The 19,005-nt window shown below is 38.7% G+C and overlaps 1 protein-coding gene across 1 annotated transcript; it reads right to left on the reverse strand.

The window, feature by feature from the left end:
• Positions 1–57: 57 nt before the first annotated feature.
• Positions 58–18,423, reverse strand: LOC109047330 (microtubule-associated protein 1B-like). The gene is made up of 7 exons (XM_042749971.1): positions 18,237–18,423; positions 14,894–14,995; positions 7,736–7,818; positions 6,620–6,760; positions 3,227–6,467; positions 1,928–2,142; positions 58–1,664 (listed from the first exon to the last, which is right to left on the reverse strand). The coding sequence occupies exons 1-7, from the start codon at positions 18,391–18,393 to the stop codon at positions 1,509–1,511; spliced, it is 4,095 nt and encodes a 1,364-aa protein (XP_042605905.1). The 5' UTR covers positions 18,394–18,423; the 3' UTR covers positions 58–1,508.
• Positions 18,424–19,005: the final 582 nt, after the last annotated feature.

A 19,005-nucleotide genomic window follows, 5' to 3' on the forward strand; every position in this document is an offset into this window, starting at 1 on the left:
CGGATGATTTTCATAGCCCTTACACCACTGCAGAAAGGAAAAACAAAAACACTGTACTTCCATTCATAATTTACGAATTTTATTTAACATTTGAAAATATGCTTACATTTTTGGAATTCAGTACTGAAACATTTAAGCCTGTTAGTGACATTTAACACACTTGCTATGATATTTGTTTTCTTTTTTTGGCTGGTTTCTCCTTGTAAGGGGAAAAAAACAATTGTGAAACAGTACTTGTACCTCAGAAAAATTATTTTATCAGATCAGATCAGAAAAGAAAAAAAAAAGTCACATAAAAGTGCAATTCTGAAAAGGTGAAGCATGAACTTTTCCATTAACAGCTTTATATAAGTCCAAACAAATAAGGAAATGTTTTTATGGAAATGTCTCCACCTGATCACGATTAAACATTTTATTTCTCAAAGTTTAGCAGCCATTGCTGTGACAACGTACACATTAGTAGAGCTTGTCTAAATGACATTCAGTAAAAATCAGAAAAGCAAGGTGATCAGCAAAAATTATTCATAACTCAAATTAAGTGTCATGAATGACGCGCTGCTTTAGTGTTTAATCGATGATGGCAAGAACATTAAGGCATTCAGCTTTGTACACATAATATGTCTCTACCGAGAAGGATCCAAGTATGCGGGACAAAGAAAAAAAATGCAAAAAAAAAAAAAACTGATTTAAAATGTTTCTTGGCTTTCACTTCATATACGCTTCACAAAAAATACTTTACTTTGCTACGTAGTGTTCACACACAAGTCATTTGATGCACTAAAACTGTATCCTGCTTACATTGCGAAACCACACTTTCCACTGAATGCTTTAATCTGGAAATGCATTTGGTACAAATTACTGTACTAGAGAACTGTTTATCTATAGCTCAGTGTCTGATCATGTATTGACAAAAGTGGTGCAGTTCTAGTAAACAAAACACATTTTAATTGCCCTCACTTTCTCTCTAGAAGAAAATAAACTTGCTAAAGGTCTCACTGACAGACCAAAAAAAAAAAAAAAAAAAATACTGTGGAGTGCAGGATCTGTACAGTGAAACACTGGAATACATCTGCCGTTTACAAAATATCAAGTGTTAACCTGCATGTCTGACTCTATTCTGCCATAGCTTTCCAAGGGGCATCAGAACTGTGTAAAATGTATAAGTAATGTAGGACCATATGATATGGTAAACTGTTCAGATGAAACATGCCCAACATGCTAGATAATCAACAAGATGCAATGACTAAAATCACATGGACAAGTGTAAACTAAAAATAGCCATAAAGAAAAGAAATCGTCTTCTCTGTTCACACAGAATCCTAACATTTTAATAAGCAGCGAGTGTAGATGTGTAGAAGTGTTAACATTACAGATAAGTAATTCCTGATGAATGGAACTGAAATGCTTCGTCCTGCTGCTCAAGGTAAACGTGAGAACTGAGAGACAACATTTTGAAAGTGAAAAGAAGTGCTCTAGTGACAGGCAGGGGTGTGATTCGTCAGGTGTCTTTAAAACTCCACTTTGCATGCTGGGAAGGTCTCGTCCTGCATGGCTACGGTGCTGTTGCTCCCAAGTACCGTGATCGCTAGATCTCTCTGCCGTTCGTGGGTCTCCTGGTACCAGCTGTGCATAGTCAGCGAATCAAACGTGGGGATCAAAGTCACCTGTAGGTGAACAGGAAAGCTATTAAACAACTATTAATCAGTGAACTGGTCAAGTAACTATCTGTCGTTTGTGTGAATTTCAACCTCTGTAGAAATCTGACGTGTTGAGTGTGAGTAAACATTGACGTATTCCTTCAGAATTGGACAAACAATGCTAGGATTAATCAGAACGTTCTACATTGGGTGTGTATACTTTTGTTCTACTGCTGTAAACCACTTTGAGCTTGGGAACGGTGATATAAATAAATAAAACATCTACTTACCTGAACATCTGGCCAGGATGCTTTGCCCTCTAAAAGAGAGTCGAGAATAGATCTCATGACTGTTTCCTTGTGCGGCTCATCTCCACTAATTATATAGCAGGATGAGCGAAGGCGTCGGAAAAACTCCACATCAACAGTGGAAGCTGCTGAGCCAGAGGGCAAATATGCCAAGTCCAAACAGATGGGCACTGAACTTGAATTTGCAGTGACAGAGCCTGCAAAGGAAAGCAATAACATTATGCACATTTTTACATTCATGCAGATTTACTGATCTCCTTCCATTTATCCATTCCAATATACATGGAAAACTTTGGGCCTTTCTGTTTATTTTTAAACACTTCATAAAATGTATTGCCGCTATTCACCGGAGCTGGTTGGTCTGATTCAAGTTTTAGAATTCTTATTAAAGATGTTCACTGAACACCAGTGAACTAACAAATGGACAATATATTCTCAGATGTCATGTCACTGGATGGCATTGACCAAATTGATTGTATTGAAGGCATGGTTGTAGCAGTAAATTTATGCCCTGTTCAGACTGTCAGTCCAAATCGAATTTTTGTAAATATCCAATAGGAATCCGATCATATTTTGCAAGTGTGAAAGGCAAAAAACATCACATGAAATCCAACTCAAATCACATTTCCGGAAATCTGTTTCAGTCTGACCCCTCTAACTGAAATTTGCATAGTTTTTTAGCCTATGTATTTGCAGAAACAAGGTTGTATTTTTTCGAAGGTCAAGTCGGGAGAAAAATGACAAATACTCCTTATCTACACACTGTGCATTCCAGCTTCCCAGGTTTCTCCCACTGCCACAAGACGTAATAATCTAGTGAAATGACATGTTTTCATGTTGCAGTACAACATCTGTACTGCAAACCCTGTTGTTTTTTTTGTTTTGTTTTTAGCGTAGGCATACCAATGCACATTCATTTACATAGAAACCAATGTAGATATTCAGTAAAACGTAACAGCGCCACAAGACTCAAATCGCATCTGAACAGTTGTGATACACAACGAGGACAGTCAGTCATTTAGATCAGAATTCAAGCAGATACACAAATAATTGGATATTGACTGACAGTGTAAACATAGCTTTGGAAATACAACCTATTAGAAAATCTAAAGGTTTTAGTTAACATGTTAAATCCCGTCAGAGATATTGTGCCTTTACATTTATTCTCTGTAGTTTATCATCTCTAAAAATAAGCCTCACAAACTGACTAGGCAAATATCCTAACCGATCCCTAAGATATGTACAAGTCATATATTTCTAGAAGAACCAATGAGTACTTACTGGATGAGGACTTTGAAGGCACTGGTCTAGATCCGCTGACAGCATTGCGGGATGCAGGTCTGGTGTCCAGACTGGATGATGGCCGAATAGTTCCACTGGCAGACACCAGAGCACCAGTCTTTGTCTTCCCACTCTGTGTTACGATGCTTGCAGATGCACCCTTTGTGGACACTGGTGCTGTTTTTTTGGTCTTTGATGTTACATTCTTGGAAGATCTATCTTGACCATCAGCCTCTGGGTCAGCCATGCAGGCACCGGGCTGAGGTGGCAGTGGTGGTAAGTCCTTCATGGGGGCAGGTGGAGGGTCTTCAGTGACACGCTGGGAATTGTGGTGTACCGAATGGCTGCTTTGATGGTCGTGAGGGTGGTTGGGTGGAAAGATGTCACTAGGGTCCTCATCAGAGTACAAGTCCTCAGTAATGGAGGGACACTCTTCAGAGGCTGGTGGCACATCAGAATCAGAAACTGAGACGAGAGAGACGCTGACAGAGGACGTTGTCTCCTGACCTTCCAGAGACTGATGATCACTACTACTGCACTGGTAGGGCAATCTACCGGGCTCCAGAGAGAGGTCAGGACTTGGGGCAGGAACCTCAGAGGAGAGTCCATGTTGGCTCTCTGGAGATTTGTGATGCTCAAACTCACAAGGTGAAACCAGACATAGATCAACATCATGTGGAAGGATGTCAATCTGAGGTCCAACGAGGTGATTCTCAGATTCATCATATGTGTGGTGACTATTATGAGATGTTTTTAAAGGTAAAGACATATTTGTTTTGGGGTCACGGTCTGCTAAATGTCCATTAGTGTATGCCAAGCTGCCCATCTCTTCCTGTGAATGACAAACAGGCACTTGTTCAAAGGAAACCGATAAGGAATCATCTACTTCAGTGGAGTGCGGAGAGCCAACTTCCGCAGGAAAGGAAGTGATGCTGGGAGAGCCATCGGGTAGAGTATCTTTAAGAGAAGTTGAGGAGAGAAAGCTTGATTGTCTATCTTGTGACGATATGGAGCTGTTTTCTATATTGCTTCTTGAACAACCTGCCATCAAGTTCTTGCAGACTTGCTGACTGTCTTCAAAACCAAGACCAGAGTTCCTGAGACCTACCTTGCAATCTTCACCAGAGACCTGAGAAGAATTGTCAGGAGATTGTGGGTAATGCCCTGAACTGTTCTTCCCAGAGTCTGTGGGGGAAACTAACTCAAGAGTTTTTTCATCCGAGCTTGTACAGACGTCGTCTTTGAGGCATCCATCAAGCTCTGTTGGCGTGATATCAAAATTAACACTCTTCTCACTCTTTGGAGTCTTTGCAAGTGGGGAGGGAAGTCCAATAGCACTCTTCGAGCCAGGGGCCCCATCCATACTGCGAAACCTCTCTGGACTTTCCTCAGTACCTGTTGTACAGCCATTCACCTGCTTGTCATTGTTCCCAGAGGCACATTCAGTTCTTGAGCTCAAAGGGTTGCCTTCAACATCCTGCAATGGCCCATGTTCTTTCTCAATACCCAACTTTTCTAACTGAGCAGTAATGTCCTCAGGTGTAGATGTCTTTGACTGCTGTGCACTTGAGGGTTTCAGATTGTCAGGCTCCTTTTTGTCTGGCTTTGGCTTCCCTTTGGTTAAAGAATCCTTTTTAGGGACCATCAAGTCTTTCTTTAGTGAGCCATTCTTGCCCATTGGCTTTCTAGACTCTGCATTACCTGACAAATTTCCAGCTGCTTTCTTAACATCCTTAACCAGAGTTTTGGTAGTTTTTTTGTCTTCTGGTTTGACCTCTTTCTTAATCTCCTTTTTCAACTCTGGTTTAATTTCTTTCTTGGGCTTTGCGCCAATATCTTTTTTCAAGGGTTCTTTCTTTTTCTCTGTATTCTCATCTTTCTTTGCCATACTTGTCAGTGGCCTTTCCTCTTTCTTCCTAACTTCCTTTTTCTCATCTTTAGCCGGTTCTTTCTTAGACACTTGCTTTTCAGGCTTAGAAGTTCTTTGTTTCACATCATCTTTTGGCTTTGCTTTTTCCTCACTCTCTTTCCCTTCTTTTGGAACAGTGTCATTAGTGGGTTTAGTCTTTGTTTTAGTGTCAAGCTTTTTTAAATCTACTTTGCTTACCTTGTCTTTGAGTGAGGCACTACCAGGTCGAGATTCTTTGGAAATACTCTTAAGGCTTTCCTTGCTCCCAGCACGCTTTGGCTGTTTATCCAGTTTTGATGCCTCAAGGTCCTTCAAACTAACTACTGGGTGTTTGAGGAACTCTAGATGCTTTAGTCTCTCTAAACCTTCAAAGATCTTGGATTCTGGAGTGCACCCAGGAAACAGAACACGAATGATCTTTTCTCGAGGATTAGCTGGATGCCACACCAGCAGTGCACATATGGACACCATACACTCTAGAGGAATTTCTGAGGTTTTTATATTCGGAGAGCTGCCAGGCCAAGTTTGCAAGAAAAATTCTAGTTCTTTGCTACCTTTGACGGGATTGAGTACATAGAGATCTAGTCGACCTACACCCATCTTCTGGAAAAGAATTACAGGCTCGACAGCTGGCCCAGCAGAGCGACTGATCTGTTCTGGAGAAATTGACAACCTTTCTAAATGCTGTAATGTTAGGGAAGCCTGATCACAACTCCGAAGGACCCTGGAATCACTCTGTAATGTTTTGAGTCTTTCTGAGGCATTGAAAAATACAACACCTATTTCAGGAGATATCAGATTCCTCTGCCAGTCTTCAATGCTCTGTGATCCAGCGGACTCCTCCTCTTCTTGTTCAGCCACTTTTCTGTTAAGTAGGCTGTTTATACCAGGTAGATTATCCACTCCAACATGGGTGAGCAATACTGAGTCAACTCGGTCTAGATGTCTCACCAGTTTCCAAAAACAGGATCGAGAATCAGATCCCCCATTGACTAAGACGTTAAAACCATTCACAGCAAAGAAGGCACAGTCACCTCTTCCTCCAGGAAACACATAGCAGCAGGGACGGGACAGTTTTAGGAAGCCAACTGTACTGGGTGGCTCGAGCAAATCAAAAGGCGACAGAGGTTCAAGAGACTCTGACAGATACTCTGTGAACTCCTGAAGACCCTCCATCTCTGGGAGCATTAACGGAGGATTGGTTTTTATTTCTATATAATCTTGCAAATTATGTTTTTCTAACTGAGAATTTTTCCACATCCCAGATTCGGGACAGCTCAGAGTTAGGCTGGCTTTTTGAGTAGGGTCTGCAGAGCTCAGAAGATCTCCAATCTGTTTTAAGGAAAAACACTTTCTATTAGAAAACAGTATATTAATACCAATTACAGTTAATTAATATGTTAATTGTTTTTGAATAATAATAAAAAAACAATTACAATTACAATTACAAAATAAAGAACTTGTTTGACAAACGCTTGACTGACCTCTTCATCTGTAAATATCTGGATAAAGTCATTTAGTGAAAATGACCCTGTTTGTAACACAAGATCTCCAGTCTCTTCAACACATTGTCCAGCAAGAATTACCAGCTTGTGAAGAGACGTATCAGAAATAAGTCGACGAACCTATGAAAAGAGCATCAAAATGTGCAATGATTGTTAAACTTAAATCTTGTTAAAGAGTATAAACAAGCTCACATTAAATAGTACAAACAGTATTCAGCCCTCAAATCGTGAACTTAACTATAACTAAATTTTAAGAGGGATTAATAGAGGACACATGGCTGCTGCTCTGGATATTAAAAAAATATCAAGAGCAGATATAACCGAGGTATTTCAAGGAATGTGTCTAATGCTGAGCAGCCTAAATACCAGTCAAATAGCTTTCATACATTTATATGAAAAGAAATGCAGTGGAAAGAGAACAGTGAAGGAACTGAGGGTGCATGTGTGTAATCGTACAGCAAAACCAATAGCCTAATTAATGGTTTAAACAAAACAAGGTACACAGTATAATTTATACCAAAAAAGCAAATGTTAATTCCACTTTGATTTAGGGTTGGGTACAATACAAGAAGACGCTAGCAATACAAAGTTTCAAACAACCTAGAATAGTGCAAGCTAGAACTGGGAGGGATTTAAGAAAATGTGAAAGCATTGTTTTTTTTTTTTTTGTTTGTTTTGTTTTTTTAAAGAGAGTTTCTGTATTTCAGTGACATTCAATATACAGTATATATCTTCTCTAAAATGGCTTAATTTCTTAACTTATAACTATAATATTTGCAATTCCTTACTAGTCTTGCAAATTGCAAAACTAGTCTAAAGGTGCAGCCACATTTAGCATTGCTCTGTGGAATTTCATGGGCAAATCCACTCATACAAATAGGAATTTACGCAATCAGGAGGGCAAGAAAGTTCATCACGCAGATTTCTTGACTCAGTGCTATTGACAATAGGCTTTCTGCATGCTCAATATTACTGAATTTCAAAATTGCTTAATTTTGTATTGCCGACCATATTTCAATTCAAGCTGCAAACCAGTTATACTAAGTAAGTGTGTGTTGATATTAGTGTATCTGCACAAAGCACTTCGACACTCACCTCTGAACAAACCAAATCATGAGATGGGTTCACTATCACCTGGGTCTCAAGCACATCCCCGTTGTGCTGCAGGGTCTTCTGGTCTGTGGATAGAGGCAAAGAGTGTGGTCTATTAAAAAGTTTGTGTATGACAAGTAACACCCCAATGGGATTTTTTAAAAAATATTTTAGTATGAAAAAGTGGCACGCAGCGGATACAGCACGGTTACAAACATCACAGCAAAACAGACAGTTTGAGTATGAAGATTTCTTGATCATATTTCTAATTTTCATCTTCTCTTTCTAATGCGCCTTTCAATGAAAGATGCTAAATGCTACAAATTAAATTTGTGGTCACAATGATGCTTGTTGAGAAGTTCTGAGCCATTTATTTGAATAAAGCACAGCATACTGTAGCACCTGGAGTTAAATATATCCCATCACTGAATTATTCACCGAGACAACAGCCAAAATGGTGCAAAAACAACCAAATCAGCAGCATATATGAACTGCATCATACTGCACTAGTCGAAAGGTTTTATTCTACTTCCTCAAACTTTCATCATTCATGACAACAATATCATTTTGATCCAGTGGATTAGGAAGTACAGGATGTTGAAGAGGTCACAAAACAGATGTTTAAGTCTGGCTGCATGACATGTTCCTGTCTTTTCCACAAACAATGAGCAAACGTAAGCTGATGGTAATTCTAGCCTCTTCTCTGCAGCATAACTAGTTGAAAACACATGGTAGGAAGCATCTCTTTCCTTCCTGTATGCAGACACAGTGCTATGACAACATCTTTGCAGCCTTTAGTCGCAGAAAAGTTCAGAAACGATATCTAGGGCTAAAGACCAATATACAAAACCAAAGTCGTACAGATTGTGGCAGCAGCACCTTTAAAATTAAGAGTTAAAGGACACAACTACCAATAATATTAGTCATATTCAATAGCCAAAAAAATTGCAGCAATTCATGCAGGACATGATGCTAACTTTTTTTAGGACCAATACATTCAAAGAGAAAGAAGAAACAGTACAGGAAATTATATGATAGCGGAATATCAGTCATTAGGTCTTAAAATGTCATTAGTCAAAGGTGGTAAAATGTCACCTGAAAAACTCCAAGAAACTACTAAGAAATGCATGACTATATATTTTTATACAAATGTACACTCATATGTAGTGAGGAAATATGTTATTACTTTTCATTTGATGGCTACACCACATATTTTATTGACATTAACTCAATTTAAACCTCTTGAAAATGGTATATAAATGTTTATCAAAATCCTATGAAACCAACATGCATAGCTTACATTTTTAAGAACTTATTCAAAGTTTGAATTTCAGAAACTTTCTCAATTTCTAAGTTACAAAGCACTGCTGGTGCACAGTGCCAAAACAAATCCATAACTCAGCTAGAAATCAATGCCATGAAAACAGAACCTGCAGCACCATAATAAAATTCCAGTGAAGCTTTCTTAACTGCCTTCGCCATGCCTCAGATCTTATCAGACAGTAATTATGTGTGTGGCGGCCCTTCCCCTGCCACGCATTACAAACAACTGCAGCCCAGACCGTCACATCTGCAGCTGAACACAGCTCTTCAGAACAGACACATGAGGGCCGTAGCTGAAATATAACAGTATATGGAAACAGAGCGCTACTCATGTTGTGTACGGGACGCTGTCAAACGTATTGCAGGCTCTTGTACAAACACGCACCCAGCTGGTCCTGTTCTCTGTCATTTGTGTAAATAGGGGTGAGGGGTTTAATCTGATCTATCTGCTGCTCGGGACATTCTGCTGGGACCAGCTGCTCTGACAAACACATCACAGCTGAAACTATACCTTGATAGCAGTTAAACTAGTACTACGAGTTACTAGCAAAAAGGAGCTTGCATGGGACAGGAACGTTTTTTTTTTGTTGTTTTTTTTTTAGAATTCTTAATTCTTTCTTTCAAAGAAACAGATCTCAAACAGTGTGACAGCATTAAACTAAAACTGAATCGACACACTAAGAAACAGCTTATTTTATCAAAGGAATACATAACATTAAATGAATTTAACCGAAGATACATGTTTAATTTAGGTTATTATTAAAATGTTGTTATTATTATTAGTTTTTGTGCATATTTGACAAGATTGATAAGCATCTCATTTCAAATGAACCTTTGAAATGCTCTCAAGCTGAACTCTCAGAGAGAGTGGAAGCCCACTTTTGATTTTTGAAGTTCCACATTAGAAGGTTCCACATTCTACTATTAATTCCATTTTTATTTCTGCTTGGAAATCACAATGCCTGAATGTAGTGAAATTCCCTTAAACCCTACCCAGATACCATAAGTATGTCTCCAAGATTTCAGTTAAAGGCTGCTTCATGTGTGCTGGAATAAAGATGGATCTTTTCTGTAAATTAAGGTGGATCCAGAAACAGGATTTAGGATCTTGGGCCAAAAAGCTCACTACTTCCAAATGTACACAATCTCTCTCATCTGTCAAATGAACTCATCATGAGGGATGAGAAGTCTCACTGATGTGGTCATACATACAGTTTTATGATTTAAAAATGTTTTATTATACCATACAGACAACACAGTGTGGATATAAACCAATTTCCAGGAACAGGAAGGAGAAAGCGCTTCTGACAGAGATCAGAGAGATCAGAGCGATCTGCCAGTAACATTCCTGAAAAGCTGCTCAAAGATTAGTCAGGATTAGTCAGCATGTGTTGCTGGAAATGACTGGGTCAGTATGCCTGTCACAATCAGTGAGGACTAAGCCTACATGAACACACTGAGATGCTGCCAGTGTGTACAGGGATGTACAGACAGGAAGACGCGGTCAATGACAGGCACAGGCTGAGGGACAGTGGGCAGCAGTGTTGGGCAGTAACGGATTACTTAGTAACGCGTTACTGTAATTTGATTACTTTTTTAGTAACGGAGTAGTCTAACACGTTATAATTTTCAAAATAGCAATTAGAGTATAGTTACAAGCCGAGGTCTCTATACTGCCGCCTTACATTGCTGACAGAATGCAGTGTTTTATAATCTAGTGATTGTAAAAAGGATGTAGCACACGCACTGTCAAGTCAAGTGCCAGTGGATTAGAGACCTGCTCCCGCGAGACCCCACGCAACAGAGAACTGCATGGGACAAGATGGGCGAGTGCTGGTGTGGGCGGGTAGACACTCGTGTGTGTGCGGGAGGATAAAATGATTCACGGGACTCCCGCAAAATAGAAATATCTAAACATAAAATATCTATATAGGTAAAAAATGATAGCCTGAATGCACTGTAAGTCGCTTTGGATAAAAGCGTCTGCTAAATGCATAAATTTATTTATTTATTAAAATATCTATATCTATTATAATGAGAGGATTCGTGAGCACGCAAATTTTAGCATTGCATTCGTTTATAATTTATAGCACACGAATTGTAAACATTAAAGATTCATTATGCATATATTTATTGTGTTATAACAGATTTGTGAGATTGCGATGGTAATCTAATGAAGGATTATTGCATTAACAATTTAATTCATATTTTATAACTAATTAAAGACTATAAACATGGGTTGATAGGGGTGTAGGGCCTTTTTAATTATTTTTGTTTGTTTGTTTTGCTTGAATTTTTCTGGATTAATAATTGAAAATAAATAAATAATAGACATTTATTCATTTAGGGCCTATTATTTGTTTTATTTCATTTAAGATTTAATAAAATTTCACTATTCAACATGGCAAAAAGGAAGACAAAACATGAAGAATTTAATTAATCTTTTAAAATGTTACCAACTAAAAAAAAAGGTTTAATGTTAAAATGGAAGAAAAAAATGATGGTATTCCTTAAAATTAAAGAAATAAATAATTGTATTATTATTACTAAAAAAGTACATTCTACTGTGCAGTAGTAACACATTTGTCATAATTTCTTCAAGTTAAACCAACCTTTTATTTTGATGTGTTGTCACAAAGAACACTGAGTTTCTGCATGTATATGACAACAATTTAAAATTTTAAATAAAATACAATATGTTTTGCACTTTAATATTCATCCATATTGCTCTGAAGTGTACAGCCCAACTTTTGATTTATTCATTCAAAATACACCAAATTCTATGACATTCTGCGTTATATTGAAAATTCCATTTTATTCAAGATCCGAGATTTTCATTTGTCACATGAACAGTTAAGTACAGAATATGACCTGCAGGGAAGGGTAAATCCATAAATGTAAATGCAAATGAATGTAAATGTTATGACTGAATTCCACGTTCCCCTATGGGTGGAAGACTGATAGAGAACTTTTGGGAGCTTCTTCCCAATCATATCTAAACCCTGCTGCTTCAACACAGTGCCTTCATTGTACAAGGCAAATCTAAACACTGAGAGCTTGAGCTCCCTGTGATTTTAAAAGCACAAAAATATTAATTCTTGAACAACACACAGAAAAATGAGTGCGGCACTGAAAGGCAGTGTTGTTCGGGGAACAGAGACACTTACAGTCACAGATGGGTCTTTGAGAGGACTCCTCTATGAGGTGACGCTCATGAAGAGAACAGCTTGAGCCCGAGGGGAAGTTCAGATCAGAGAGTCTTTCACATGCACTACAACATCCAAATCAGGATAGAAGATACTGTATGAACCAAATCTTATCTTTTTCTTATTTAACATCAGCGTCTATCATCTTATGGCTGTTTTGGCAGAAATTAATTACCTTAAACTACATTTTGATATGAACAAAGGCTTTCCTTTTGAACTGTATGTAAGCCTGTAAGAACAAATACATAGAAATATGTGATTTTTGCTTTTATTTGGGTCTTTATTGACATGAAATTCAATTTAATTATATATTATAAGCACCTCAACAAAGTCACTATAGCAAGTACAGACCCACTTTGAAACAATGATAATCAGCAGTTAATTGCTCACAGCCAGGATGGCAGCAGCTGGTTGCTAAAAAAGAAAAGCCACTGCTGATTTAACCCTCGTTGTATGACCATGCTTACTTAAGACAAATACTGCCGACGCTATCCTGACCTACTTCAGCAAAGCTGACAAATCTGACATGCAGGTGACAGGGGAACTGCAAACTATAGCTTGACGGTTTCATTTGTGTGTTAACTACACTTCACTAACACAAGCTAATTAACCTACCACGACAGGATCTATCAATCCACTGCTGAAAATCCACCAGACAAAGGATTTTTATATCTTTTCTTAAAAATATAGATATCAATGGTTTCTCCATTGCTGAAGTCAAAGAATCAGACCAGCCAATGATCACTCACACTCAGCATTAGTACATCACTGTGCCTTTGAGATAAATGAGAAGAATATACAAGACACATGTAACAGGGTCCTGAGGACTCCCTTGGGCAGTGCAGGTTTAATAGAAAGTGGTAAAGATGATTTAGGCCTGGAGAATTTCAGCTGTTCTATCAGCTGCTGGTCTTTTCTGCCCCATTCCAGTCTGAAGCCTGACTGGAAGGGACTTCTTTGTGCATTAAGGACATGTTAGTTTTGCTAGGGAACACATTTCTTAAAAGAAATGCAAAGTTTTTGAAATGCAAAATCACTGGAATATAATTTATCTCATATTCTTTTCAATCACTTGCAAAAAATTCAGCACCCCCCCCCCCAAAAAAAACGTTTGCATTTCACCCGTGAAACTTTACATTCACTCACGAAACGTTTGCATTTCACCCGAGAAACTTTACATTCACTCGCGAAACGTTTGCATTTCACCCGAGAAACTTTACATTCACTCGCAAAACGTTTGCTTTTTCAACTTCAGTTAGTCTGTAATGTTGCTGTTTGAGCATAAATAAAGATCTGCAAAGTTACAAAGTTCGAAGTCCACTTCAAAATGATATATTTTATTTAACAGAAATCACTTTTCAAAAACTACAATGAACAACTCGTTTGGACTACAACGCATATTTTCTGGGATTTGTGATATCACAAAGATCGACGAATGGGACGAGGCCTGGTTGAGCTGCACTAGAGCGTGTTATCACTATGCTGGAGACATGCTAGTTTTCCCAAGGCAGACAAACTTAAAAGTGGTTACAATCATCCGGGTTTAAAATCACACAATATTTACACTGAAGCTTGCTATGGTAAGAGGCATGACATTTCCCGACCAGGCGCTGAGTGCTGCCAATCACAACACACACTGGCCCAGCTAACCAATCACAACACACACTGGCCCAGCTAACCAATCACAACACACACTGGCCCAGCTAACCAATCACAACACACACTGGCCCACCTAACCAATCACAACACACACAGGCCCAGCTAACCAATCACAACACACACAGGCCCAGCTAACCAATCGCAACACACACTGGCCCAGCTAACCAATCACAACACACACTGGCCCGGCTAACCAATCACAGCACACACACTGGCCCAGCTTACCAATCACAACACACACTGGCCCAGCTAACCAATCACAACACACACTGGCCCAGCTAACCAATCACAACACACACTGGCCCAGCTAACCAATCACAGCACATTTCGTATTTCAGAAGGCAGGCCTTCATTTGATACAGGAACTATTCGAGCTGTTCATGCCAAATTGGGTAGAGAGGTGTTATAATAATGTAAAATATGTGAAAAAGAATGTGTTTTAGAACAACCTAGTATGAGAACCTGTTCTAGTACACCCCCAAAACAAAATCAAGACCTTGTAAAAGAGCATAATAGGATCGCTTTAAGATACTTTGAGTTCACTTGCAGAAAGTTTGCATTTACATTGCAAAACTTAGCATCCCCCCAAAATTTTTGTGTTCCCCCAAGAAACGTTATGTTCACTTGCAGAAAATTTTGCCTTCCTCCAAGAAAGTTCTGTTCACTCACAAAGAAAGTTTTGCAAGTGAATGCAACATTTCTGAAAGTAATGCATTTTTTTATTTATTTTTTTTTGCAAGAGAGCGCAAAATCATTGTAATAAAATGTTATCTCATATACCTTTCCATCACTATGTCCCTTTAGGGTCTCCGTATAATACTCCCGGATAAACATTTATATAAATCCCACACAGTTTCACAAATCTCCCTCCAAAAAGAAAATGCAAAAAAATTAAATAAATAATATTAATAACAAAATAAAAAAAAAAATAGACAAGAGCAAATAGTTTATATGTAGATTGTGTGATTCTTACCTTTGAGGTCTTCAGAGATGAAAGCGGAGTGTCTTGAAATAAACAGCTTCAGCTGCTCATCTATGTTGCAGGCGGTCAAGTCGACGTTCCAGGAGCGAATACCTACACAAAGATGAAAGCGGCCCAGTCAGACTGCAGTCAACACAAGCAAAAGCTCAATTATTCATGGACCACATTCACTGTCCACTGAAGATACTGACATTGAGCACTTTCACTGACAGACAGCATCCTGTGGTCCATGGACTAAGAGACACTGAGACAGACTCTATTTCTAAACCTTCTGGTGAGATTTCTGTGTCTGTGGTGAAATAAATGAGTAGGTGAACCACCACTTTCAGAGTTTTTGTGAAAACATGAGACCAAGCAGCGTTCTTCTTTAAGTACATATTTTATAACCAAACAAGAGGTCAAAGTCAAATTTGGTTTGAGTTTTTGTTCTCTGGACAGAAATAATGCAAAGACAGAGAGAGCAGGAGAAGTTATACACAATTCAATACCTAACTGGAAAAAACTTTTTCCCCCGAGCCAAAATAAGGTGACCTCTTTCACTGACTCACTTAAAAAGAACTCTACTACTGAAATGACTGCATGTTTTTCCTCACATACGGCCCAAATTCTCAGCAGTAAAGTGGATGGTTGCAATATACTTTGGCAGTACTCTGTGTGTTTTCCTAGCGTTTGTAGCCTCTGATACATAGTAGTGATATAGCATAACAAAAGAACACATGTGAAATGTGTAAGCTCAGGAAATAATGGATCTTATGAAATGTCTCTCTCATATGTTGCGTTTTTTTTTCCTATTGAAATATTTAGCTAAATGCTGTGGTTTTATAAACTGTGTTTTCTAGTTTAATTGAATTTTTTTTATAGGTCTGGGACCATAAAAATCGATGCATCGTGATTTGTGGATTGATTCTGAGATTTTCGGAATGCATCGCGAGTCTCTCTCGAACTGATTCTGAGCTTAGTTTTTAACAGTAGATGGCGCTCTAGGCTAGTTTTTAAATCTGTGAACCATGCATATTTCATGTTCAGTCTATAAGCTATGTGTGCAGGTGCATAGTGTTTATTTATCAAGTGACATCGCCACCTACTGGCCTGGCATAAATAATAATACAGCATTTTTAGTTGTTTTTACGGATACGTGTGAACTGGAATTGTTTTGACAATACTGTTGTCTGTACACAAATCTTTTAATAAAATGAAAGGAAAATCTTTCCCATTTTTAGTACAATTGTTGTCGTGTAAATTTACCCTTAGTATCTCGTAGCTACTTGGGTAGACAATGTCTGTTGCCAATAGTGTAATGATGTTTAAAGCACAGCTCAAACTAACTTTCAGACCAAACAGCTTTCTGTTGGTCAACATGGTGAATTTGTTTGACCAATACAAAATCTATGCTTTTACATGTTTCGCAACGAAATTCCCAATCGCACGGATTTCTATTGAAACAACTAGATTTCGCTGTGAAAATATGCCAAACAATGGTAAATGTTCCCACATCTCAACAACTTCAAACCACAAAGTAGCTTGTTTCTAAGTAACTTTTCCAACAATGGTAGCTATACATGTTGATACGCAAGTTACTATGCGGTTGCTAGCATGTCAATAGAGTGCTTCTCAAGAAGCAACACGATACGTTTCGTCATTCACGTCTTATGAACAAATGTTGCACACTTACGTTTGCAGGTGCGTTTTAGCTAGAAGGATAAAGAAGTGTGGGAGCTGATCATGTTTTAATGAAAGTGGTGCAGAAAGTCCTTATGATTTCCGAACTATCTGCGGTCACACTCTCAGTGGGGCTCAAGAAGTGACGAAAAGCACACCGCTGCAGATGCAGAACGAGCGGCACAACTGCCGTTCAACTCAACAGAAGAATTCCTTCCTATTTAAAGTCGCTGAGAGCATTTATCTTACTCCTGTCCGATTACCGAGGTGGAAGCTGCAGCGTCTAACCAGGAAGAGAACGAAATGCTGGCAACAGTCACAAAGAGGATGTGTGCGTATCAGTCACACGACCCTTGTGTGCAGTCACAGATAGAGAGACAGAAAATCAAAGGAAAGCAGATGTTAAAAGAAAAATAACTACAGCAATCCCAGCTGCGCGCACACATACAATCATCTCTAACCAGCCCGTGCTCCCAATCCTACCAACTAGAAAGTGTATAAACCCACTCTTAAAAGTCAAGAGGGGTTGAAGACCAGCGTAGGCCAGTCTAATCAGTTTCCTCTCAACAAGGCAGATGTATCTTGCACATTTTAAAGATGAACTTTGAACCAACCAGCACAATGAGGAAGGAGAGTCTGCAAACACAAGACTGGCTATATATAACTGTGCGATACTTTTCAGGGACTTTCAACAGAGAAAACAAGCCAGTGACCCATATCTGCTGCTATATGAATGCGCTTATCTTTCTTTCGTAAGAGGGTGCGTTCAGATTGGAAGATTGCAAGCTGGGAGAGATTTCAAGCAGACGGTCTGAACAGGGAAGTCACGTCGGCTTAGCCATGCTGAAGTAAATGAACTGCATTATTTATGTTCTGCAGAGCAGGCTGGGTCTTTTTATGTGCTTTGGGATCAAGGGGCCAAGACTCTCACAGAAGGACCATGAAACACTGAAAAACCAACCCCATTATTTACACCTCAGAGAAAACATATAGGCCATCTTTGTAAAGAGAGGCAAGGCTCTCTGCATCCTCATGGACAGTAGACTCACAAGCTGTTATTTAGTCTGCCGTCTCTTCTGGGAAGAGCGGAGTCAAACTCTGAAGAACTTGCACGTATTGATTTAAGATCCTACACAGCTTTTACGCCATGCTTGAGAGCCGAGAGCCCCGCTCAACAGTAAGTATCTGTGTTTGAGCCCTCTGTGGTCATTCATCTCATTTTAGTTCCTCTCAGCTGACAAAATGAAAAGAGGTCAAGGTCACATGAACAAAACAGTCTCTTCACTTGATATTTGGTTACATTCATGCCATGTGACAGCTTTCAAGAGACTTTCGGTGGTAATTCTGCATACCATCTACTCGTCAGGCTTTTATACTGGATAACAAGCAACACAGTCCTTCAAGTTTAAAAATTCATGTCTAAACTAGTCGTAGAAACTTTAAACTAGACAACTATAGTTCTCTATATTTTAAGATAGCCTATTTGTACAAATAATAATAATAATAAACAATGACAAGGCTACTACTAATAAAACTCGAGCAAAAAGAGACCGCCGTCGTTTTCTGATAAAGCTGCTACATTGTTTCAGCGATGCTTCTCTCAGAGAGTGATGGGCGAGGGAAGCGCGCGCTGGATCTCATTCAATCATCAACCCACAGTAAGACGAAACTTTACCTCTTTCGATCTCTGTCACTAGTAAATCCACAAAACCAGCCGGACTGGGCTGTCCAACAATGACCAGCAAAGAGTATCTGTCGCCGCAGAGACCGGGTCGAGCGCTTCGGCTGGAGTTCTCCATGCTTGCCAGCTCGCCGATGTGGTCTGCCGCCATGTTGCAAAGTTTACACAAATTCGTGATATGTCCGATTCGCGAGCGAGTCGTTCCTTTGACTCGGTTCTCTTGAATGATTCAGTCGAACCGATTCTCTCCGGATCTTTTACGAAGACCATGCTGCGAGGGAAAATTTGAGCAACATACGCATTTGACACTAAATATTACTTATTTATTTATTTTTTAAGATGTAGGGATGTTAAATATATATATATATATATATATATATATATAAATATATATATATATATATATATATATATATATTTAGAGCAAATTAATCTGGCACATATATACATTTCTATACATTTACATTTAGTCATTTAGGAGATGCTTTTATCCAAGCGACTTACAAATGAGGACAATAGAAGCAATCAAAAACAATAAAAGAGCAATGATACGCAAGTGCTATAACAAGTCTCACTTAGCAAGTTTTTTTAATTATTTATTTTTATTTTATGAAAAAGAATAGAGCAAGCTGGTGTTAGAGGAGTACTATTTATAAGAGAATACAATGAATATCTTTATTATAACTTATTCAAAAAAAACATGGTGATAACAGCCAGACATTAAAACAATGTAACATAAAATGGTACTCGTGGATATACTGGC

This window comes from Cyprinus carpio, chromosome B22 (genome assembly GCF_018340385.1).
Source record: "Cyprinus carpio isolate SPL01 chromosome B22, ASM1834038v1, whole genome shotgun sequence".
Classification (NCBI taxonomy): Eukaryota; Metazoa; Chordata; class Actinopteri; order Cypriniformes; family Cyprinidae; genus Cyprinus; species Cyprinus carpio.

Bases quoted from the DNA above. Each gene is read 5' to 3' on its own strand.
- LOC109047330 (XM_042749971.1), bottom strand. From the start codon at position 18,393: ATGGCGGCAGACCACATCGGCGAGCTGGCAAGCATGGAGAACTCCAGC. The intron at 6,761-7,735 runs GTGAGTGTCGAA...CTCTTTTCATAG, and splicing joins ATGATTTGGTTTGTTCAGAG to GTTCGTCGACTTATTTCTGA. The intron at 6,468-6,619 runs GTCAGTCAAGCG...TCCTTAAAACAG, and splicing joins AGATATTTACAGATGAAGAG to ATTGGAGATCTTCTGAGCTC.